Source organism: Mustelus asterias, chromosome 2 (assembly GCF_964213995.1).
Source record: "Mustelus asterias chromosome 2, sMusAst1.hap1.1, whole genome shotgun sequence".
NCBI lineage: Eukaryota > Metazoa > Chordata > Chondrichthyes > Carcharhiniformes > Triakidae > Mustelus > Mustelus asterias.
In genome coordinates, this window is record NC_135802.1 from 46,912,445 (window position 1) to 46,937,479 (window position 25,035).

A 25,035-nucleotide genomic window follows, 5' to 3' on the forward strand; every position below is an offset into this window, starting at 1 on the left:
AGTACAATTTAAGATACCTCAAAACAGAAAAGGTTTACTATGATGTTACCGGGACTTGATGGATTGAGTTATAAGGAAAGGCTGGATAGACTGGGACTTTCTTCCCTGCAGCACAGGAGGCTTAGAGGTGAACTTATGGAGGTGTATAAAATAATGAGGGGCACAGATCAGCTAGATAGTCAACATCTTTTCCCAAAGGTAGGGGAATCTAAAACTAGAGGGCATAGGTTTAAGGTGAGAGGGGAAAGTTACAAAAGGCTGCAGAGGGGCAATTTTTGCACACAGAGCCTGGTGAGTGTCTGGAACAAGCTGCCAGAGGTAGTAGTAGAGGCGGGTACAATTTTGTCTTTTAAGAAGTATTTAGACAGTTACATGGGCAAGATGGGTATAGAGGGATATGGGCCAAATGTGAGCAATTGGGACTAGCTTAGTGGTTAAAAAAAAGAGCAGCATGGACAAGTTGGGCCGAAGGGCCGGTTTCCATGCTGTAAACCTCTATGACTCTATTAACTGCCCATTTTTATTCAGACTTTTTAATTTATTGAGTTTTGATGAAAGGTCATTGACTTGAAACATTAACTCATTTTTTTTTTGTCCACAGAAGTAGCTCAGACCTGCTCAGTCATTCGAGCATTTTCTGTTTGCATTTCTTAATTGTATTATTTGGTTTCAACTCCTTGCATCTGGCGAACATACTCCTTTTGAACAGATTGCACACTTGAATATTTTAACAACTGTAGTTTTAATCAGAGTCAGTCACTTCATTATGTCCTGCAAAATACATCTGTGTTTCTAATTTGGCAAACAAAGTGAAAACTAAATAAATACTTTATGATTTCCTGGTGCTTTGGTCTTTGGTAGTTAACTGGAACAATATTGTAGCTAAATGAATATGCCTTATGTGGATTCTAGTGGGATTTCCCAAACGAAAACAAGATGACAACAGTTCTACGCAATCATGAAAACATTCAATCCATCATGTCTGTGCCAGCTCTCTGCAAAGGAACTCACCAACTAACACAACTACCTCTTTCCCGTAGCTCTGTCAATCTTTTCTCTTCAGATAATTGTCCAATTTTCTTTTGAAAGCCATCATTGAATCTGCCTCCACCACATGGCACACGCGCACAGTGGTTAGCACTGCTGCCTCACAGTGCCAGGGACCCGGGTTCCATTCTGGCTTCGGGTGACTGTGTGAAGTTTGCATGTTCTCTCTGTGTTGGCGTGGGTTTCCCCGGGGTGCTCTGGTTTCCTCCCACAGTTCAAAGACGTGCGGGTTAGGTTGATTGGCCATGCTAAAGTGTCCCTTAGTGTCAGCAGGATAGCAGGGTAAATACATGGGGTTACGGGAATAGGGCCTGGATGGGATTGTGGTCGGTGCAGGCTTGATGGGCCAAATGGCCCCCTTTTGCTCTGTAAGAATTCTGTGATTCACTCTCAGAGAGTGAACTCTAGATCCTAACCACTTGCTGCATTTAAAAATAAAATCCTCACGCCACCTCCGTGTTTTTTTCCAATCAGCATAAATTGGTGTCCTCTGGTTCTTGACCTTTCTGCCCACAGGAACAGTTTCCCATTATCCTCTGTCGAGACCCTTTATGATCTTGGACATCTCTATCAAATCTCCTTTCTAAGGAGCACAACAGCTGTTCCAATCTGTCCACATAACTGAAGTATGTTATTCCCTGAACCACTTTGTATCTTTATTTTCTGTACAGTCTTCACATCCTTCCTAAGGTCTGGTGCCCAGAATTGGAGTCAGTTCTCCAGTTGAGGCTGAACCAGTGTTTTATAAAGAATTTTTGCTTTTGTACTCTATGCCGCTATTCATAAAGTCCAGGATCCTATCGGTCTCTTTAACCACTTTCTTGACCTCACCTGCCACCTAAAATGATCTGAACACATTTACCTCCAGATCCATCTGCTCCTGCACCCTTTTAATGTTGAATCCTTTATTTTAAAACTCCCTCATTCTTTCCACCAAAATATATCACTTCACACTTCTCTGCATTAAATTTCATTTACTACATATCTGCCCATTACACCAGCCTGTTCTGTTAAAGTCTATCACTATCCATCTCACAGTTCACAATACTTTCAGGTTTTGTGACATCTGCAAATTTTATAATTGAGCCCTGTGTTTCCCAGTCTTGGAGATTAAGGTAGTTCAAGAAGAGCAGTGATCCTAATGCCTGAGGGACTCCAATCCTCCAGGCCAAAAAGCAGAAGTTCACCACTACTTTCTGTTTCTCGCCAATCAGCCAACTTTGCATCCATGTCTCTTTTTGTGGTAGCGCGGCCCCTTTAAGAGGCATTCCCTGAGGGCCAGGTGGTTGGGCCGGATTGTTGAGGCAGGAGGCTGAGCCAATTGAGTGCAAGGGCTCGTATCCCGAGTTGGGAAGGATCGGAGCCAGGGAAGAATAGTGTACAATCGCATAGTTATTCTGTCAGACTAAATTTGTAAATATAGTTATTGGTTTCGCAATAAAGCCTGTTTTTTTCTGAAGCCTCATCGAGTCACCCTCGATTTATTACACTTTTAATCCATGGACTTTAACTTTGCGGACAAGTCTAATATGTGGCATTTCATCAGACAATGTCCATGTACACCGTATCAACAGCATTACCTTTATCAGCCCTCTCTGTTATCTTATCGAAAACGTCAGTCAAATCTGTTTAGCACAATTTTCCCTTAACCTGTGCTGGCCTTCCCCAGATCTACATCTGTCCAACAACTATTGCCCCAGAATATCATTTCTGAAGTTTCCCCTGCTGAAGTTAAATTGACTTTGGAGTAGTGACACCCGTTTTTGAACATGGGTGTGACATTTGCAATTTTGTCTTTCTTGGATGTGAGGTTCCCTCTTTCCACCTGCCATCTGTGAGGTTTCCAGATGTTGTGGCACAGCCCCACAACTTGAAATCATAGCCTACATTATTTCCTATTGAGTAAAGCATTCACTGGACATCCCCTGGTAAACATTTGAACCATTCCACTACCCACAGCTGCCCAGCCAACCAGCCCAGCAGACACAGCTTTGAAGAATGGCATCATTCTCTTACTGTAGGTTATATTGTTAATGAAAGGAAAATCACCACGGCAAACCTGAAAATGAGACTGAACTCCAATAAATACTTCTCCTCGTCTCCAATGGTTACCTTGGTTACCACTTTGCGACCACAGCAACTGTGTGGAATTACCGAATTTACAGAAGACCTGGAAGGAAAGAGAATTGCAGCCAGTGGTGATATGGTCCAATTTTGAGGATTTCTGTGTAACAGGAGTCAACAACTTCTTTCTTCCCCCCCCTCCCCCACCATTTAATGTCTCTATACTAAGAAATTGAAGATAGATAATTCTTCCAAAACTAAACATTGATCCATAACATGCATGAAATAAATCACAGCCTTTTTGCCCTTTTATATAAATATAAGCTAGAAAAAATTGAAATACAAATCTAATTTTGGTTCTACGCTCAGGAATTCAATATTGGAACAGCGCTATTGCAATCTGGACATAACAATTGAAAGAAATAATGATTTGTTACAGTAAGAAATACAGTAATGAATACCTGCAATGAGCCAATGGTAACTCCACTCATGTGATACCAAAAGCCCAGCTTACATTTTGGACCGGAAAGGGATATTACTGGAGTGATGATGTCAGCTGAGCTACCAAATTCTCCATTTGAACTGTCAGCGTAAAGGTACCAACCTTGTTCTGTGCCCCTGTAAGTGTAAGTTAAATATTTAAAGCTGGTGTGCTCAAATTCTGCAATCTACCACTGTTTAGTCTATGTGGTAAATGCATTTTTAATGTAGCATATAAATTAATCAATGTTCCTGACATAAAAATCCAGAAGCTGCTTCATTTTTATTACACAATGGTTCAATTAATAACTTCTGACCTTTAACTGAAAAACAATATGGTTACGTTATATTTTATATATAAACTAGGTTCCGGATAAACTGAAAAGCGGATCATAACATTGCAGGTAATATTACACTACTCCAAAATAGTTTGGGACTTTGTTGAGTGTGGTTAACCACTGTTAGTTAGTATCTGTTATTATCTGTATATGTGGCACATCCCTGCCGGCTCCGCCCAAGACTCCTCCCCCTGGTCCGGGTATAAAGGCGATGGCTCCTCCCCCTAGCCTTTAGTACGGACCAGATCTCCGACAGGGATGGCTCCAAGTTCTTGTAAATAAAAGCCTATTTGTTCTGGCATACCAACTAGTCTTTACTTGATTGATGGTGCATCAATTTTATTAACAAGATTTTTTAAATGGAGCAGATGTTAAAACCCGACAGATTGAATCTGGATCCTCAAACTGTAGGAGCGTCAAACACATTTGATCATTGGCTGAAATGCTTCGAAGACTACATCGACGCCTCCGCTGCTGTCCGTACAGATGCTGACAAACTACGGGTGCTCCACGGCCGGGTAAGCGATGTAGTATATTCTACAATTCGGGACGCAGAAAATTACAGGAAGCCATCGAACTTTTAAAGGGCCAGTATAACAAACGGCCTAATGAAGTCTACGCGAGACATCTCCTAGCTATGTGCAGACGGCAGCCAGGAGAATTGGTTGACCAATTCCTGCGCGCGTTGCGACTGCATGGCCGGAACTGCAACTGCAAGACTGTGACTGCCACCCAATACACAGAGGAGTTAATCAGGGATACCTTTGTCACGGGCATCGGGCCGACCTATATCCAACAACGGCTACTGGAACAGGGTGCGCTGGACTTAAAGAAAACTGGGGAACTGGCCGAATCCTTAGAGGTGACCTCCCAATATCGCGAGGCCTACTCACCTGACCATGTGGGTGCATCGTGGACACTGCAGCCATCGCTACCCCTGTACTCGGGAGGGCCACAGACCTACGCCGCGCCACGTCTCACCGGTGATCTGACCGCTGCAGCAGCCTCTGGAGGCCCGAAGTGCTACTTCTGTGACCTGGGTACGCACCCCCGACAACGCTGCCTGGCGAGGGAGTCGTTCTGCTCCGTGTGTGGGAAGAAGGGACACTATGCCAAAGTCTGCCGTAAGTCCACCTCCAAATCCACGAGTGCCGCGTGTGACCCGCGGGGGCCGCCATCTTGGATTACCCCGGCCACGTGCGACCTGCGGGGGCCGCCATCTTGGACGACCCCGGCCGCGTGCGACCCGCGGGGGCCGCCATCTTGGACGACTCTGGCCAGGTGCGACCCGCAGGGACCGCCATCTTGGATTACGTCATCGGCCGCCGGCGACCCGCGGGGGCCGCCATCTTGGATGACTTCAGCTGCGAGCAACCAGCAGGGGCCGCCATCTCCTACCTCATCAGCTATCTGCAGGATCCAACGGTGGCGTCGGTTACCCTGGACCAGTCCAAGCCTCATCGAATCGCCAAGTCCATGATGGACATTGAGGTAAACGGGCACAGGGAGCATTGTTTGGTTGACAGTGGGAATATGGAGAGCTTCATTCACCCTGATATGGTGCGTCGATACGCCCTTTCCATGCGGCCCATCAAGCAAACGATCTCCATGGCATCGCAGTCCCGCTCTGTAAATGTCCTCGGGTACTGCGTGGTGACCCTGAAGGTGCGGGGCACAGTATACGATAACTTCAGGCTCCTCGTGCTGCCACATCTCTGCGCTGCTGTACTCCTGGAGCTAGATTTCATGACCCATCTGAAGAGTGTCACTATACGGTATAATGGGCCTTTTCCCCCACTCTCCATCTGCAATCAGCAGCGTCTAAATTGCCCACCGCGCACCACCTGCAGTCTCTCGACCCTTAAAATCGCCCCTCCCTCCTTGTTTGCGAATCTCACTCCTGACTGCAAGCCCATCGCCACCAAGAGCAGGCGGTATAATGCTGGAGACAGGGCCTTTATCAGATCCGAAGTCCAGCGGCTCCTCAAGGAAGGGATCATCGAGGTCAGTACCAGCCCCTGGAGAGCACAAGTGGTAGTTGTTAAGACTGGGGAGAAACACAGAATGGTCATTGACTACAGTCAGACCATTAATCGATACACGCAGCTGGACGCATACCCTCTTCCCCGCATATCTGACATGGTCAATCAGATTGCACAATATCGGGTGTTCTCCACCATTGACTTGAAGTCGGCATACCACCAGCTCCCTGTCCCCCCGGAGGACCACCAATGTACGGCTTCGAGGCGGATGGTCGCCTTTACCACTTCCTTAGGGCCCCTTTTGGCGTCACCAACGGGGTCTCGGTTTTCCAGCGTGAAATGGACCGAATGGTAGACCAGAACGGGCTGCGGGCTACCTTCCCGTACCTGGATAACGTCATCATCTGCGGCCGTGACCAGCAGGACCATGATGCCAATCTCCACAGATTCCTGCACACGGCTAGCCTCCTTAACCTGACCTACAATAAGGAGAAGTGCGTGTTCCATACACACCGCCTCGCCATCCTCGGGTACGTAGTGGAGAATGGAGTCATCGGCCCCGATCCTGACCGTTTGCATCCCCTCCTAGAACTTCCCCTCCCCAGTAGCCTCAAAGCACTGAGAAGATGCCTGGGCTTCTTCTCGTACTATGCACAGTGGGTCCCCAACTATGCGGATAAAGCCCGTCCGCTCATAAAATCCACCTCTTTTCCCCTGACGGCAGAGGCCCGTCTGGCCTTTGACCGCATCAAAGCTGACATCGCGAAGGCCACGATGCACACTATCGACGAATCCATCCCATTCCAAGTGGAGAGCGATGCGTCTGACTTTGCCCGAGCCGCCACCCTTAACCAGGCGGGCAGACCCGTGGCCTTCTTTTCACGAACCCTCCAAGGCCCTGAAATTCGACACTCCTCTGTCGAAAAGGAGGCCCAAGCCATAGTGGAAGTTGTACGGCACTGGCGCCACTATTTAGCTGGTAAACGGTTCACCCTACTCACGGACCAACGATCCGTTGCCTTAATGTTCAACAATACGCAACGGGGCAAGATCAAGAACGATAAGATATTGCGGTGGAGAATCAAACTCTCCACCTACAATTACGATATCTTGTATCGGCCCGGGAAGCTCAATGAGCCACCTGACGCCCTGTCCCGAGGAACATGTGCCAGTGTGCAAGTGGACTGGTTACAGGCTCTCCACAACGACCTCTGCCACCCGGGGGTCACCAGGTTGTTTCACTTCATTAGAGCCCGTGACCTGCCCTACTCCGTTGAGGATGTCAGGTCTATAACTTGAAATTGCCAGGTCTGCGCGGAATGCAAGCCGCACTTCTACCGACCAGACAGGGCACACCTCATAAAAGCCACCCGCCCCTTTGAACGCCTAAGCATTGATTTCAAAGGCCCCCTCCCCTCATCTGATCGCAACATATATTTCCTCAATGTCATTGATGAGTATTCACGTTTCCCCTTTGCGATTCCCTGCCCAGATATGTCCTCGGCCACGCTCATCAGGGCCCTGCGCAGCCTCTTCACTCTGTTCGGTTTCCCCAGCTATATCCATAGCGACCGGGGATCCTCCTTCATGAGTGATGAACTGCGACGGTACCTGCTCTCCAAAGGTATAGCCTTGAGTAGGACTACTAGCTACAACCCCCGGGGTAACGGACAGGTGGAGAGGGAGAACGCAACAGTCTGGAAGACCGTTTTACTAGCACTACGGTCTAAAGGCCTTCCAGTCACCCGCTGGCAAGAGGTCCTACCGGAGCACTACACTCCATTAGGTCCCTCCTGTGCACGGCAACCAATGCCACCCCCCACGAATGGATGTCCGTGTTCCCCAGGAAGTCTTCCTCAGGGACTTCACTACCGCCGTGGCTGGCATACCCGGGCCCTATCCTGCTTCGGAAGCATGTCAGGACCCGTAAGTCTGACCCCCTGGTCGAAAGGGTTCAACTCCTCCACGCCAACCCCCAGTACGCCTATGTGCTGTACTCCGATGGGCGGGAGGACACGGTATCTATCCGAGACCTAGCACCCGCAGGTGACTCAGGGACCACTATGGCACCCAACCCCTCACCTCCAATCCCCAACTTTGTCCCTACCACATCAGAACCACTATTCACTCCTCTCACCCCCGTATACAGCTCGCCTGAGCCCCAGGAGTGGTCACCGCGCACTCGACGATCGGACGAGACTACTGATGACGACAACGTCCTGGCGCTTGAAACAACACCACGACCTGAACCTACATCGGAACCGGCACTGCGGCAGTCGCAGCGGCAGAGCAAGCCCCCGGATAGACTGAACCTGTAAATATTGTTCATTCTGCCTCACCCCCGACGGACTCTTTTTTTTAAACAGGGGTGAATGTGGTAAACCACTGTTAGCTGTTATCTGTTGTGGTTAACCACTGTTAGTTAGTATCTGTTATTATCTGTATATATGGCACATCCCTGCTGGCTCCACCCAAGACTCCTCCCCCTGGTCCGGGTATAAAGGCGATGGCTCCTCCCCCTAGCCTTTAGGACGGACCAGATCTCCGACAGGGATGGCTCCAAGTTCTTGTTAATAAAAGCCTATTTGTTCTTGCATACAACTAGTCTTTGCTTGATTGATGGTGCATCATTGAGTTAATGAAAATGTAGGCACGAGTGAGGCAAGGTGAGGCCTGCCTGGTGATTAAAGATGATATTGACATTTCTTTAATGCATTTGTCAGGGTACGGTCCCTTTCAAAAATGTCTTATCAAATGTTAGTGAAAAGCTTTCAGAAAAATGACTGCTTTGCTAAAGTATTCCGAAAAGCTAATAAGACTTGTACATAATCACATTGGCATTGTGGATTCTCAGATACTAGTTAGTGGAGAACTATATAAAAGTGTCATTACAGATGTCATGGAATGGTACAGTTGGAAGGATTTTTCTGTGTTTGCTCTGAACCATTTTGGTTCATATTACACCTACACACATCTTAGCAAAGGTCAGAACCAGCGCACACAGCAACTGTTGCGCTAAATGATTGACTTGACCAAGGTACAAAGCACATTGGCGATATCATTGTAACCATTCACTGCCTATCATTAATCCCCCTGGCATACCAGAATCCATCAATGTAAATGCTGTGCTTTTCTTGTCAGAAAATAATGCATTTGAACGCAATGCTTCCCAGGGGTGCTCATCATGCTTTCATTCTGAGGCAATCAGATGTAACAGATCTTTACAAAGCAGAAATAAGGATGAATGCCCATCTCTGTGGCGATACGTGCTCTGTAATTTACATTTACCCAGCCCTTCAAGCACCACCTGCACTGCATGTGGCTGAGTCTGCAGATCAGGCATTGGACTTCACCCTTTCAGAACCAATCGAACCCGAGTGGAAATAAATCATCTTCCATGCCAAGAGACTGCCCAAGAAAAATCAGGAGTATTTGCAACAAAAGCTAACAACATCTCTGTGCACCCCATCCCCCCGCCATTCCTTAGTGAAGAACAGATACCATTGTGCATGTGAATCAGTGCTCTTATTCAACAAGTGTGCTTGGAGAGGTCAGAGTTTGGGATGGCAGGGGAAGTTAGCAAAATTATGTACTTGACTACATCAATGGGGACAAAGTAGAAAGGGTCGAGAGCTTCAAGTTTTTAGGTGTCCAGATCACCAACAACCTGTCCTGGTTCCCCCACGCCAACACTATAGTTAACAAAGCCCACCAATGCCTCTATTTTCTCAGAAGACTAAGGAAATTTGGCATGTCAGCTACAACTCTCAACAATGTTTACAGGTGCACCATAGGAAGTATTCTTTCTGGTTGTATCACAGCTTGGTATGGCTCCTGCTCTGCCCAAGACCGCAAGGAACTACAAAAGGTTGTGAATGTAGCCCAATCCATCATGCAAACCAGCCTCCCATCCATTGACTCTATCTACACTTCCCACTGCCTCGGCAAAGCAGCCAGCATAATTAAGGACCCCACGCACCCCGGATACTCTCTCTTCCACCTTCTCCTGTCAGGAAAAAGATACAAAAGTCTGAGGTTACATACCAACCGACTCAAGAACAGCTTCTTCCCTGCTGCTGTCAGACTTTTGAATGGACTTACCTTGCATTAAGTTGATCTTTCTCTACACCCTAGCTATGACTGTAACACTCCATTCTGTACTCTCTCGTTTCCTTCTCCATGAACGGTATGTTTTGGCTGTATGGTGCGCAAGAAACAATACTTTTCACTGTATGTTAATACATGTGACAATAATAAATCAAATCAAATCAAATCATAGACAGTATGACTGGGATCAGAAGCTTCTCCAGCAAACGGAACAAAGAGCAGCTGAGATATAGCAGACCTGGAGGATATTCCTGCAAGCAGTCACCAATGCTACCAGAGAAATAAACTGAAGACAACTCGATTAGTTGGTAATTGCAGTCAACAATTGGCTACTTTCAAGATTTTATTTCTACTTAAACGCATTTGCCCATTTAATTGTGGAAGATTGCCTGATGATTTCCTGATGACCCTGGCACAGGAAAAGTCAAATAGAAAGCATGAGAAGTGTCCGTGGCTCAGGTTCCGGGTGGAATGGTGGCATGGTGGTTAGCACTGCTACTTCACAGCTCCAAGAACCCGGGTTAAATTCTGCCTCGGGTGACTGTGTGGAATTTGTACTTTCTCCCTGTGTCTGCGTGGGTTTCCTCCGGATGCTCCGGTTTCCTCCCACAGTCCAAAGTTGATTGGCCGTTCTCAATTGCCCCTTATTGTCAGGGGGATTACCAGGGTAAATATATGGGGTTATGAGGATAGAGCATGGATGGGAATGTTGTCGGTGCAGACTCGATGGGCCGAATGGCCTCCTTCTGCACCAAAGGGATTCGATGATTAGCCATGTCAAATTGACCCTTAGTGTCAGGGGGATTAGCAGAGTAAATAGGTGGGGTTATGGGGATAGAGCATGGCTGGGATTGTTGTCGGTGCAGTCTTGAAGGCCAAATGGCCTCCTTCTGTACTGTAGGGATCCTAAATGCTACTGACCTCAACACAAGTATGGAGCTGATTGCTGATGGGCCAGCAGGCACTCTTTTTGACTCACCCAAGGATACAGACCTTAGTGGATCATTTTTTAAAATGAGGATGGTACAGAAATTGAGCTGTCCTGAGAAGCTATTGGCTTTTGCACACAACTTTGGTATGTGATGTGTGCATTGTGAAAATTAATTTAAAAAAAACACAGGTTCATCTCCCACATGATGGGAGTGAGGATTTGTCACATCAATGTCAAGAATCTACATACAGGTGATAGATGTATGAAGGTTGATGGGCATGTGTGTTGACACAGTGGTATCTTTGGGAAGTAGCATCTGCAACTGAGTAGTCATCTTCAGATTATCTTCTCTTCATCCCAAATGGGGAGGGTAGCAAAAGCTTTTGCTACCAAATAAACCTGTTGGACTTTAACCTGGTGTTGTTAAAACTCTTACTGTGTTCACCCCAGTCCAACGCCGGCATCTCCACATCAGGGAAAATCCTGCCATACATTCTGCTGAATTGCATACTTTCTCTGGCTGAAGAAATCCTCTTAAAGATACAGGCTGGAAATTTCTGGTACCACCCACAGTGGGAATCATTGCAGTGGGACAGAAATATTTATGGGCTAGCCAAATGTCTTTGTGTGGGAATTTAGACCTTCCAGAGGAAACTTCTCACATGGTTTTTGTCGCCAGACAAATCCAAGAAAAATGGCGAGAACATGGCCAGGAACTCTTCACTGCAATCATTGACCTGATTAAAGTACTTGACAAGTAAATGACAAGGCTCTGTGAATTGTGCTCCAAGGATTTGGCTGTCCAAGGAACTTCATCATAATCCTGCAATTGCTTCATGATTGCATGGCTGCAACGAACTAAAGTGGAAGATTGTTGTTTGTTTAGCAGTACCGAACTTGAGTATTGCTAAAAAAGAAACCGGTTGAAGCTTTTGGTCTTGCTCTCATTAGGGCACATGACAAGAATATCAGGATAAGGGGAAAGTAACAATTTATACTGTATGAGAAGAGAATGATGATTGGTTGGCAAGTGGGCTCTGATTGGCAGAGTCATTGCTCTAGAGAATACACCAGTTGATGGTAACTGATAGATAATGGTCAAGCATTGTTTGAAAGTTAAACAGATTGACCTTGATTGATCAAGGTATTGCTCTGAGGATTGAATCAGCTATTCTGAAACAATCAGCTTCAAAATGCAGACTGGGGTCAAGCAAGGCTATTTGATAACCCCCAGAATTTATTATCCACCTCAACAGCTGCCTCTTTCAAAAGGCCACCATTGACAAGGATATCCAACACTCAATCAGCTGCACCAACTCAGCCTTCTACAAACTATGGGAGTGAGTATCTGACAACAAAACCTCCGCAAGTCAACAGAAGACCTAGTGCACAGAGCAGTAATCGCCACCACACTCCTGTACTGCAGTGGGAACTGGACGGTGCATTCGTGACACACTAGAAAGCTAGCAAAATTCCATCTGCAATGCCTCTGCTGCATTCTCCAGGTTCAATGGGAGGACCACCAAACAAATGCTAGTGTTCTTCTGAAGCCAACTCCACAAACCTTCAGACAAACACCCAAAATTAATTTCAGTGGTCTGGATGCTTTGCGTGGATGTCCAAACACCATCTCCCCCACCAGGTTCTGTTTTCTCAACTCTCAAATGGCCAACATTCCAGGGGAGGACAGAGAAAATGTTTCAAAGACACTCTTAAGCTCTCCTTGAAGTGAGGCACCATTAAGGTTAATGACTGGGAGGAGTTTGCTTATCAATTGCTCAGAATTGTGACAACCTCTCCATCAAGCTGCATCACCTGTGGTTAAAATGTATTGGGCAGCATGGTGGCACTGCTGCCTCACAGCGCCAGGATCCCAGGTTCAATTTCTGCCTTGGGCTGACTGTCTGTGTGGAGTCTGCACGTTCTCCCCCTGTCTGCGTGGGTTTCCCCCGGGTGCTCCGGTTTCCTCCCACAGTCCAAAGATGGGCGGGTTCACTGGATTGACCTTGCTAAATTGCCCCTTAGTGTCCCAAGTTGCGTGGGTTAGGGGGATTAGTCAGGTAAATGCGTGGGGTTGTAGGGATAGGATGGTAGGCCTGGGAAAGAAAGATACTCTGTCAGAGAGTCAGTGTAGACTCGATGCGCCGAATGGGTCTTTTCCGTTGGGATTCTATGTCTTAATGATGAGGCAGAGTGGCTGCAGAGAGGAAATGAAAAGGAATAAAATTCTGCACTCTGGATCCCACTGCCTTGTGAAACATCCTGCCCCGTGTGCCCAAAGATCTATTCAGTCACATGAAAACCCATGGCAGCAACTCATATCCATAAGCAGATATCATCCTCAAATTGAGGAAGAGCAGACAATGAACACTGATGATTGCCATTCAACCTGCTTGCAGAGAGCCAGCATGGATACAACAGGTTGAATGTGCTGTAGTCCTTCTGTGCTGTAACCATTCTATGTACCCCACACTCATTATTGTTATCCTAAGATCATCAGCATTTTTGCAAACACCCCATTATCAGAATCTCAGCAAGGGTCAGTATCTACGCTGTAGCTTTGTGACAGTTCATGCTCTGGTGAGGTTTAGTTTTCAGATTCTATTAGGCGGAAACTTTGTTCTTTTTCTGAAAAGAGAGTAGGTGGAATATTATGAGTCACTTATTTTTACAGTTAGTGCATTAACACTGCATCACCTATTTTGTTCCAGTGTACAATCCTTGTATCTGGACACATGTTGTTCATGGTTACCTTGCCCTACTGCCTGTAATGCCAGTGATGTGGAGATGCCGGCGTTGGACTGGGGTAAGCACAGTAAGAAGTCTCACAACACTAGGTTAAAGTGTGTCGATATGCGCGATCTTCTTGGAGATCCTCTCCACCTGGAGCCGGTTCCAAATGAAGAGGATCTCCAAGAAGATCGTGCATATCGACACACTTTCACCTGGTGTTGTGAGACTTCTTACTGTTATAACAGTTACAGCTGACACTGAGATGGACGTTTTCCACATTAAGACATGGGGCGGGATTTTCCGGCTGTGCTTGTCCCAAGGCCGGAAAATCCTGCCCAAGTTCAATGGACCTTTGCATGGTCTGTACCCGCCAGTTGCGATTCCCGTGGCGGGCGGGACAGGAAGATTCCGTCCATGACATCTTGCCTCTCACACATTTACCTGCCTTGATGTCATCAACAGAAGAAACGATTGCATCAGCAAATTAAGATAGAATGCAATTCTTATTAGTTAATCCAGACTGAAATAATTGCATTGACATTTTATCCTAATAACGCCTAATCGCAGGAATTAGTCTAGTGAACCTTCTCTGAGCTGCTTCCATTGCAAGTATGCCCCTCCTTAAGTAAGGTGACCAATAACATTCTGCTTGCCTTCAGCATGCTGACTTTTTGTGATTCACGTACAAGGACATCCAGAATCTGTACTATCTCTCATTTAAATAATACGAGGTTTTTTTGTGTTCACTCACTTTATCTATGTCCTTTTGCAGACACCTTGGGCGGGATTTTACAGCCTCGCTCGAGTGAGATCGGAAAATCCCACTCGAGGGCAATGGGCATTTCCCTGCCCGCTCTGATTCCGTGGCAGGTGGGGCAGTAGAATTCCGGCGCTTGTGTCCCCCTCACAACTTGCTTTCCTCCCTATCCTTTTGCCATCACTAAATTTGGCTTCAGTCTAGTCAGTCCCTTCATCAAGTCATTAATATAGATTATAAGTAATCTCCTTCCCAGTCAATGACAGGCTACATTTCCCACTGTTGAATGTCAGGAATTTAATTTTAATAAGTTGCATCTTATTAGGGTGCCAGAATACCAGGCTCATCCCCCAACCTCAAATTTAATCAAATTTAAATCCCACATTGCATGACTTCGGAACGGTGTGATTTACAATTGCCTTGAAAGGAATGCATCTGGTGAGCTGAACATCAAGGGGAACTTGGAGGTGAGTGCACACAACTTAGCACAGCACTCGTGAGAAAAGAATTCATGGAAATGGCACCTTATATTCAGGAGGGGGCGGGGGGGCGGGGTGGTCACAGCCAAGTGTCCAAAGTGGCGTCTTTCCAGCTGGTTTTTAGTGTAGTACCACGGCAAGGGCTCCAGTATGGGGAGGGCCTGGGGACGGTAAGGCAGCACCAAGGGTGAGCCTCAGAGCAAGGGCTCTAGTGAAGGGGAAAGCGGGGGGGGGGGGGTTCGGCGGTGCCGGGGGATTCAGCGGGGAGCAAGGCAGCACAGAATGAAGGAAGTGCACAAACTTCGTTGGATGGGCTGGTTTGGCATGGTGGGGGGTGGGGGAGGGGGATGATGTGGGAGTAATTGGCCACACATTTGAAAAAGCCTTTTAAGTTTCAGCATTTTTTCACAGCTGAGACTATTCAGCATCAGTTCCATTGACATGCTTGCAGTCTGCCTTCTAAAGCAATTATTCCCACTCAGGCAATACAAATTCCTGATAGTGCCACTGATTGCTCCTGAATTATTAACCTCTCGAGCACTGACAACAAAATAATCTGGCTTTTAGGGGGTTGCAGGAAAATTGGGTGACTGGACAAGTTAGATGATCCTCTTGCAAGAGATGGGCATGGAACAGTCACTGGGCAAGGTGCTCAGAACCTCCGGTATGATAATTATTCAGGCTTTGAACCATAACCCTCCAAGCTAATTGCACTGACTCGGAGTGAGCCAATGTGATCTACATGATGACAGGTGGAGAATATGTAAGCAGGATGCCTGACAGGCCAGATGAGAAGGATGCCTGGATGTGTGGGTGGTGCCAGGTGTGGAATGAGGACATGATCTGCAGATGGGATGGAGGTCAGTGAGAGAGTGAGTGGCAATGTCCCTTGAGCAGGCAGTGAGTGAGATCCTTGCGGATGTGTGATGAGTTTGTGAGTAAGTGAGTTGAGAGTGATGAGAAGAGTGAATTACCCTGGTGAAACAGAAGGGATCATTCTTCTTCCTGCACTGGGTAACTGCCCTCTTTTATATTGCATTGGCATTCACCACCACTTCACTACCTCCCATGTTGAAATAGTCACCTTGGATGTGGTAGTTCCCCCACAGCGGGGGTAGAGGACTTTGCAGCATGCCTCCACTGCATCAGCATGCACTCGAGACAGGAGTCACTGAATCTGAGTGCAGCATGTTTCCTCCCTTTTCTGCAGCTTTCGATCCCTTCGAAAGGATGAGCTCTGTGCAGGAGTCCCCTTTAAATATGCCACCTGGATCACAGAAGGCCTGGGGTCACGACAGGGGATGCGAATCAGAGGGAATCAGCAAGACTTGAGGAGGAACTTCTTCTCTCAGAGGGTGGTGAATCTCTGGAATTCTCTGCCCACTGAAGTGGTGGAGGCTACCTCGTTGAATATGTTTAAATCGCGGATAGATGGATTCCTGATCGGTAAGGGAATTAGGGGTTATAGGGATCAGGCGGGTAAGTGGAACTGATCCACTTCAGATCAGCCATGATCTTATTGAATGGCGGGGCAGGCTCGAGGGGCTAGATGGCCTACTCCTGCTCCTAGTTCTTATGTTCTTATGTTCTTAAGACTTGAACCCGCATTGTTGGCGCGGCTCTGGATCACAAACCAGCCATCCAGCCAACTGAGTATTACTAGCGGCTGCGAAAGTCACCATCACCTCAAATCTTTGCTTCCTGTTCCTTCATAGCTGTTACCATAAACTTAAACAATTTGCAATCATTAACAGATAGTCGGAGTCCTTTTCCCAGGGTACAAATTTCAATTACTGGGCCGAAAAAAGGATAAAAGGAGGAAAGTTTAAAGGAGATGTGAGAGGCAAGTTTTTTACAGAGAGGATGGTAAATGCCTGGAATGGATTGCCAGATACAGTAGCAACATTTAAGAGGCATCTTGACAGATACATGAATCGGCAGGGAATAGAGAGATAATATGGACCTCATAGAGGCAAAAGGTCTTTAGTTTCGAAAGGCACATGTGTCGGCGCAGGCTTGGTGGGCTGAAGGGCCTGTTCTTAAATTAAAAATTAAAGTTAATTCATTAGTCACAAGTAGGCTTACATTAACACTGCAATGAAGTTACTGTGAAATTCCCCTCGTCGCCACACTCCGGCGCCTGTTCGAATACACTGACGGAGAATTTAGCATGGCCGATGCAAATAACCTGCACATCTTTCGGACTGTGGGAGGAAACCAGAGCACCCGGAGGAAACTCACACAGACACGGGGAGAACGTGCAGACTCCGCAAAGACAGTGGCCCAAGCTGGGAATCGAACCCAGGTCCCTGGCGTGTGAGGCAGCAGTGCTAACCACTGTGCCGCCGCTATACTGTTCTTTGTTCTCTTTGTAACACATAAATGCAAAAAGCAGGTGCCGGATAGATTGTTTGCCAGGAGCTGAAAGATAGGTAAACTTCTCCTTTGATATCAGACAAAAGCCTGAATGAGTGGTCGTTCAGATTCCTAACTCTGCTTAGCTTCCACAGTTGCAGCGTGTACACTCTTGGCAAACTGAACATCCTGCTGATCAACCAGGAGCATAATTCATCTATTGCATTTTCCTGTGATATGTGGGAAGGTTAAGGAGCTGACACAGCTTCAACATTTCAGCATACCACTTTCATGATAAATTATAAATGTTATTTTGCCCCAAGTAAAAATTGGAATAAGATTTATAATGACATTCTCCTAAAGTAAGTGTTATTATGGAGGGCCCACCTTGCGATCTCACTGGTGTAGCCCTTTTAAATGCTACTCGCAGACTGGCAAGTCAGTTCATCCTGAGACTCAGAAAACAACAACAGATTCCTTCAATTAGAGAAACGCAGCAAGTACACAACCTGAAATGACTCGTCAATGTGCTGATCACGATAAGTTTACTCACATTTATATTCATGAAGGACTTCGAGCTACTGGAATAGCTCCAGCAGACAAAAAGAAGCTACGAAGCAATTACTGATTGAAAAAAAAATCATTTAAAATTGAGAAGCTCCAGACTCGAGTCAAATAATTGGGAAATGGATTTTTTGTAAATTTTCCGGTATTGTGATAGCATCAGGGCCTTTGCTGAGTGTGCCTCTACAGTAAACCCACTCCTTATCTTATTGGAACAGACTATTAGATGATTTGGAAAATGGCTGTTTCTTCTGAACCAAGCTATCTTTTACTTATCAGATTTCTGTTGATGGCTGGGAGTCAGGGTCATGGTGATTGGTATTTTCAGCCCAAGGTATTATAATCTTCTAATGCAACTCCACTCCCAACACGTTCCTTCTCAGAACCTCAAACCTGGTCTCCTTACCTCTCTTGAGTCTTTCCTTCATCTTACAATCAGAAATTCTATCTTTATGTCTGTCCCAATTTTCTTTTGAATGGTTTCCCCTGCTAATCTCACGCAATCACCTGCGCTATTCCCTCCTTGCCCCTCCCTTTTAGAAATGTTCTGTATTCTGTTCCTCAGTGGCATTAGCCAAAGGAATTATCAGACCACATCCAACTATTTCTTTGTGCCACCACCATTAATTTGAATGCTGCTGTCATATTATCCAGCAGTCAGTCAAATATCAAGATGAATTTATAGCGGGCCCCAAAATGGGCTCGACATCAGTGAAACAGCTGCTCCGATCTTCACTGCTCCGTGTGCTAGAGAGACACCCAAGTCACTTTGGTCCTCAGTGATATGCCACCGGGGAAGCCGTGGGTGCCATGTGGGTGGCAGAATGTCTGTTAGTTCTGAAAAATTGTTTGTCTCATGCACTGAAGCAGCCAACAGGTCGGTGTGGGGTAAGGCGTGTCATGGTCATGTATTTGTCAGTACGATAAGAATAACCAGTTAACGTCATGGCTATGCTAATATGTATGCCATTATAGGAAGTGATACAATATAATGTGACTGAGTTCTCCTTGCACAGTCAGTTAGCACGTGTAAGCTGAAGCAACAACAGGTCCCCATTAGAACTCCTTATGTGCAACCACGCTGCCTGCCCTTCAACTTCATTTGTATTCATCCTGAAAGGGATAATACACCAGGGCAGAGACAGGAAATTCTTTAGTGGACAGACAATCATCGAATCACAGAACCCCTCCATGGCAGAAGTAGGCCATTCAGCCAATTGAGCCTGCACCAACAACAATTCCACCCAGGCCCTATGCCTGTAACCCCATGTATTTACCCTGCTAAGCGGCAATTTACCATGGCCAATCAACCTAACCCGTGGGAGGAAACCGGAGCACCTGGAGGAAACCCACATAAACACGGGGAGAAAGTGCAAACTCGCACAGACAGTGACCCCGAGGCCAGAATTGGACCCGGGTCCCTGGAACTGTGAGTCAGCAGTACTAACCACTGTGCCACCGTGCCTCTATTTTTGGAGATTCAGGTAGAGCACTCTTAGGTTAGAGGGATTAGTGGGTAAAAATATGTGGGGGTAGGGCCTGGTTGGGATTGTGGTCGGTGCAGACTCGATGGGCCAAATGGCCTCCTTCTGCACTGTAGGGTTTCTATGACTCTTGTTTTTCCCGGTCCTTCAAAAAACAAATTAAAAACAGATTTGCTGGATGGGCTGTGTTTCCGAGTGGGTTCCAAAAGCCTTTTGACGGATTGTTAGTTAGACTGCTCACCATCTGGGTAAATGGGCAAAAATATGCTGCTTTTCATTTGAACTAGAAACATGCAAACTGGGAGTCTGCAATCAAGTTTCAAATGTAAGCAGCTTTCCACTAGTTTCATGTGGATATGGCAGGCTCTCCGTACAGTTACACCAGGGCAGCCATGGGCATTCATAGGATGGCCAAGCTGTCCATATCTCTGATTTCCAATTGCTGGTGAGGTGACTGTCCCTTTAAGGATCACATGACCTGGGAAACCAATCAAGGACCAGGTTGGATGTACACCCAACAAGAAACGGTTTTTCTTCCAGAACCATCTTGGGAGCAGGCTGCAGCCACGAGGCTGCAAGTCTCTGCAAAATCTTTACCTGTAAATAATTGTGTTGTCGTTTTTCCCTTAACTGATGACAAGAATTATTACACTGGTGCTTTACAAGTGAGAAAGGGGTGGCAAGCAGTTGAAATTGGCCCCAACAAGTTTGGGATGAGAATAAATGTTGTTTCATTCAATAGATGCAGCTACAGCAGATAATAAAGAAAGCAAATGGAATGTCGGCATTTATAGATAAAGGGATAGAATATAAAGGTAAAGAAGCATTGTTGCAACTATACAAGACATTGATAAGGCCGCATCTGGAGTACTGTGCACAATTTTGGTTCCCGTATTTGAGGGAAGATGTAGTGGCATTGGAGGCAGTTCAGAGGACGTTCACTAGATTGATTCCAGAGATGAGGGGTTTGTCGTATGAAGAGAGATTGAACAGTTTAGGCCGATACTCTCTGGAATTTAGAAGAATGAGGGGATATCAAATTGAGGTATCCAAGATGATAAAAGGTATGGATAAAGTAGGCGTGGAGCAGATGCTTCCGCGGGTGGGGCATTCTCGGACGAGAGGTCATAGTCTAAGGATAAGGGGTAGCAAATTTAAAACAGAGCTGAGGAGAAACTACGTCTCCCAAAGGGTTGTGAATCTGTGGAATTCTCTACCCCAAAGTGTGGTGGATGCTGGGACAGTGAGTAAATTTAACGAGGAGTTCGGCAGATTTTTAATTGGCAATGGGTTGAAAGGTTATGGGGAGAAGGCAGGAAAAAGGGGATGAGGAGCATATCAGCCACGATCGAATGGCGGAACGGACTCAATGGGCCAAATGGCCAAATTCTGCTCCTATATCATATGAACTTATCAATAGCAGCAAAACTTTCATTCCATACAAAATAGCTATCTCCAATTCTAGAAATCTTTGCTTTGTTTAATGCATTGAGAGTGGTTTACTGACATAAATTCCAATTTTCCATCTCAACATCAAGACCTACTTATGCCACAATGGATGGCATCTTTTGCACTTAGTCCCTGCCAGAATGGCGGGATAATTTTTGTGATTTACTAATGGTGAGCCAGAGGTATGGCACTGGTGTTCAGATATGTGTAGCTCCAACAACACTCAAGAAGCTTGACACCATCCAGGACAAAGCAGCCCACTTGATTGCCACCACATCCACAAACATCCACTCCCTCCACCACCGACGCTCAGTAGCAGCAGTGTGTACTATCTACAAGGTGCACTGCAACAATTCACCAAAAATCCTTAGACAGCACCTTCCAAACTCATGACCACTTCCATTTAGAAGGACAAGGGCAGCAGATACACTGCCAGGGGATTCCACTACCTGCAAGTTTCCCTCCAAGCCACTCACCATCCTGACTTGAAAATATATCGCCGTTCCTTCGCAGTCGCTGGGTCAAAATCCTGGAATTCCCTCCCTCACGGCATTGTGGGTCAACCCACTGAACATGGACTGCCGCGATTCAAGAAGGCAGCTCACCACCACCTTCTCAAGGGCAACTAGGGATGGACAATAAAAGCTGGCCAGCCAGCGACGCTCAAGTCTCACAAGTGAATTTAAAAAATCTGCATCATTTATTAGCATTATATTTGTAAATATTCAGCATTATATAATATAATAGCTACTGGAGTGGCATGGTGGCACAATGGTTAGCACTGCTGCTTCACAGCGCCAGGGACTCGGGTTCGATTCCCGGCTTGGGTCACTGTCTGTGTGGAGTTTGCACGTTCTCCCCGTGTCTGCATGGGTTTCCTCCGGGTGCTCCGGTTTCCTCCCTCAGTCTGAAAGATGTGCTGGTTAGGTGCATTGACCCGAACAGGCGCCAGAGTTTGGCGACTAGGGGGATTTCACAGTAACTTCATTGCAGTGTTAATGTAAGCCTTACTTGTGATGAATAAATAAACTTTTATAATCCAGGATTATATTTGTAAATATTTTTCTTCTTTTGTATAATTCTGGCTAAAATTAAAAGTGAGAAAAAGTCTCCAGCAACTGGATTTCCGACGCCGTCAGTTCTATGCCGGAAATTGGTGTGGAGCTGCATCATTTATTTAAATACTCATTTTACTACAGTTTAAATATGATTAGCGGGCCCGGGACTGAAATCTCCGGGCAAGCTAGCCTCTCCCACCCCGCCAGGAGTTGACACTCCAGCTGGGTTTAGTATAGCTCACCACTTGCGGGGCCTGGTCATGCTTGGGGGGGCAGTGATCAGGCTGTGGGGGGGATTGCACGGCCAGCAATGCGGGGGTCACGGGGCTGGCCAGCGATCAGGAGGCCAGCAGACAGGGGCCACTGCGCATGCGCCGATCTCGGCGTTGACAGATCAGCGCGTGTGCAGTGGCCTGATCAGCGCCATGCTGCTGGCCACCCCAGCGGGAATAGGCCTCACCCACTGAATTTCAGCATGATTCACACTTGGGCACTCTGTGGTGCACAGTGTGGGAGAGTCAATTTGAAACTCCCACTGAAAAAAACCGAGTAATTTACCTATTTTTATGTGAATTCAACACTTAGAATTTTTTGGGGAGAATCACCGTGATTTTTCAACTGTTTTTTCTTGGGTGTGGCCTCTCCATTCTGCTTTGGAAATTTCAGTTAATCTAAGTCGCTGAAATCTATTAACCCTAAGATTCTCCAGCTCCTACCTGAGTCCTTCTTCAGTTTTTCTGCAAAGCAGCCTGAGGCAGTCTTCTATATACATTGCAACTTAATCTTTGTATTCTCTCCTGTTCTTTATAACTCTTCTGTACTCCTGACTTTGATATTTACTTCATGTTCTGATTAAAATAACACTATCAAATCAAGCGATAGGATTCATATCCATTTCAAACCAAAACAAAATATAATGCATACGTTGTGTGATCTGTGGATGGCCTGTTACCCACTTCTCCTGGATGTATATCTGAACCTTGTCCGGTGAACCACTGAAAAATATTTTCAGTCGCTGATGAATCTATCTGCTGCTTCCAACCGCAAGAGATCCCATGATCAAAATCACAGATCTTAGCAACTGTTGAGGGAAAAATATGAGAATTTTACCATTGTCGCTTCTGGCTCATTACTATTGTCACTTGTAAAAATATTTCTGCAGGGATCCGAATGTAGATTTTGGAATAAATCTCGTTACCACTAGAATTGTGGAACAGTCTCAGTGTGATTCACTTTAGCACAAGCAGTGTGAAACTAACTTGAGGACCAGCCTTCCACTACTATGGTTTCAATTTCCTGTAAATTATAGATTGACACCCATCTGTGAAATTTTTAAACTCAGTCGTGTTTTTTTCCTTTTTCCTTTCGTGTGATGGGGACATCGCACACAGGACTAGCATTTATTGCCCATCCCTAATCGCCCTTGAGTTGGGTGGCTTGCTAGCCCATTTCAGAGGGCAGTTAAGAGTCAACCACATTATCTTGGGTCTGGAGTCCCGTGTAGGCCAGATTGGAATGGCAGAGTTCCTTTCCAGAAGGTCAGATTTTATGAATTGAATGTAAATTCCACCAGTTATTGTGGTGGAATTTGAACACACGTCCCCTTGGGTATTGACCTGGGGCCTCTGAATTACTAGCCCAAGGACATTAACACAATGCCACTGACACCCCTCCCCTATAAAAATCTGTACCGATATTAAGCAGAAATTCAAGGACACTAATGGCATATTGGCTTTGACTTATGGACTCAGAACTACAGTATGACCCTCATCAGAATGGTTATTGGGCCTGGTCAGCACACAGAGTGCAAGCTTTAGACATTGGATGTGCTCCTATAAGCATTTTCCTGGGATGCCGAAAAAATGAGTCCCGTGTCACAAAACTTTCACCCTGATATGGGATGAGAATGGAGTCAGTCACATGAACGTACGAATTAGGAGCAGGAGTCGGCCATTTGGCCCCATGAGCCTACTTTGCCTTCAAGGTCGAGGAATTAAGGGCTATGGGGAGAGAGCGGGTAAATGGAGTTGAAATCAACCATGATTGAATGGTGGAGTGGACTCGATGGGCCGAATGGCCTTACTTCCGCTCCTATGTCTTATGGTCTTATGGTCTTATGGTCAGACAATTTCTTCATTTAGCGTAAATTGGTTGGGTGTGTAACTTGCGCTGCTGGTTGGTGTGCCAGTTTGCCAGCCCTATCATTTAAGATTGGCGTGGGAAGGGCTATCCACCACAGCAGTGGGTAGCCAATTAAGATAAGTTTATGACCAATTGAGATCAATTATTTGAGGCTGACTGGAATTTTCCAGTCAGGCAGATGCCTGGAGGTGGCCTCCTGATGGCCCAATGCTCCAGGATGACAGCTAGGCCCACCCGACCTATCTGACCACACCTGCCATCACAACAGCTCTCTGGGGACGTTCCTCCTCCATAATAGTGGGCTAGCAGCAATGGCCAGTTTTAAATTTAAAAGCTTTAAAAATGCTGAGAGGTTGCATCAATGTGGAAGTGCCCTCTTTTCCTGTTACCTAAAACTTAATTTCATACAGAAGGATCTTCTATTGGCCCCAGCTTAAAGAGCCCACCCTTAATTGGACAATGAACACGCCTTCTGACCACGAATTAACCAACCGGGGAGGAGATGACCTTGTGTTATTATCGCTAGATTATTAACCCAGAAACTCAGCTAATATTCTGGGGACCCGGGTTCGAATCCCCCCATGGCAGTTGGTGGAATTTGAATTCAATAATAAAAATCTGCAATTAAGAATTTGCTGATGACCATAAAACCTTTGTTGATTGTCGGAAAAACCTATCTGATTCACTCATGTCCTTTAGGGAAGGAAATCTGCCATCCTGGTCTGACCTAAATGTGACTCCAGAGCCACAGCAATGTGGGTGACTCTCAACTGCCCTCGGACAACTAGGGATGGCCAATAAATGGTGGTCAGCCAGTGATGCCATGTCCCACAAATGAATTTTTTAAAACTTCAGGGAAAATGAGGGACGGCTCCTGACAGTTTCAAGTCAGAACCCCCATTTGGCCCCAGTGTCGGAATCCCCACCCAAAACCCAAATCAGAGTTTAAGGGGAAAAATAATAAATGGAAGAAAAGAGGAGAAAAAAATGTCAAATATGTTTAAACAATGGTGGGGAAAGGAAAATTAATTTAGGGATATAAAAAGATATAGAGTAAAATTAATA

General features: G+C 46.2%; 1 protein-coding gene across 1 annotated transcript in view; it reads right to left on the minus strand.

The window, feature by feature from the left end:
• The window catches only part of malrd1 (MAM and LDL receptor class A domain containing 1), a 272,050-nt gene that overhangs the window by 201,270 nt on the left and 45,745 nt on the right, over positions 1–25,035 (minus strand). Inside the window, exons 9-11 of the mRNA XM_078200291.1 lie at positions 22,753–22,909; positions 3,573–3,729; positions 3,107–3,217 (exon numbers count right to left, since the gene is read on the minus strand). Coding sequence (XP_078056417.1) covers positions 3,107–3,217; positions 3,573–3,729; positions 22,753–22,909 — 425 coding nt within the window. The remainder of the gene's footprint in view (positions 1–3,106; positions 3,218–3,572; positions 3,730–22,752; positions 22,910–25,035) is intronic.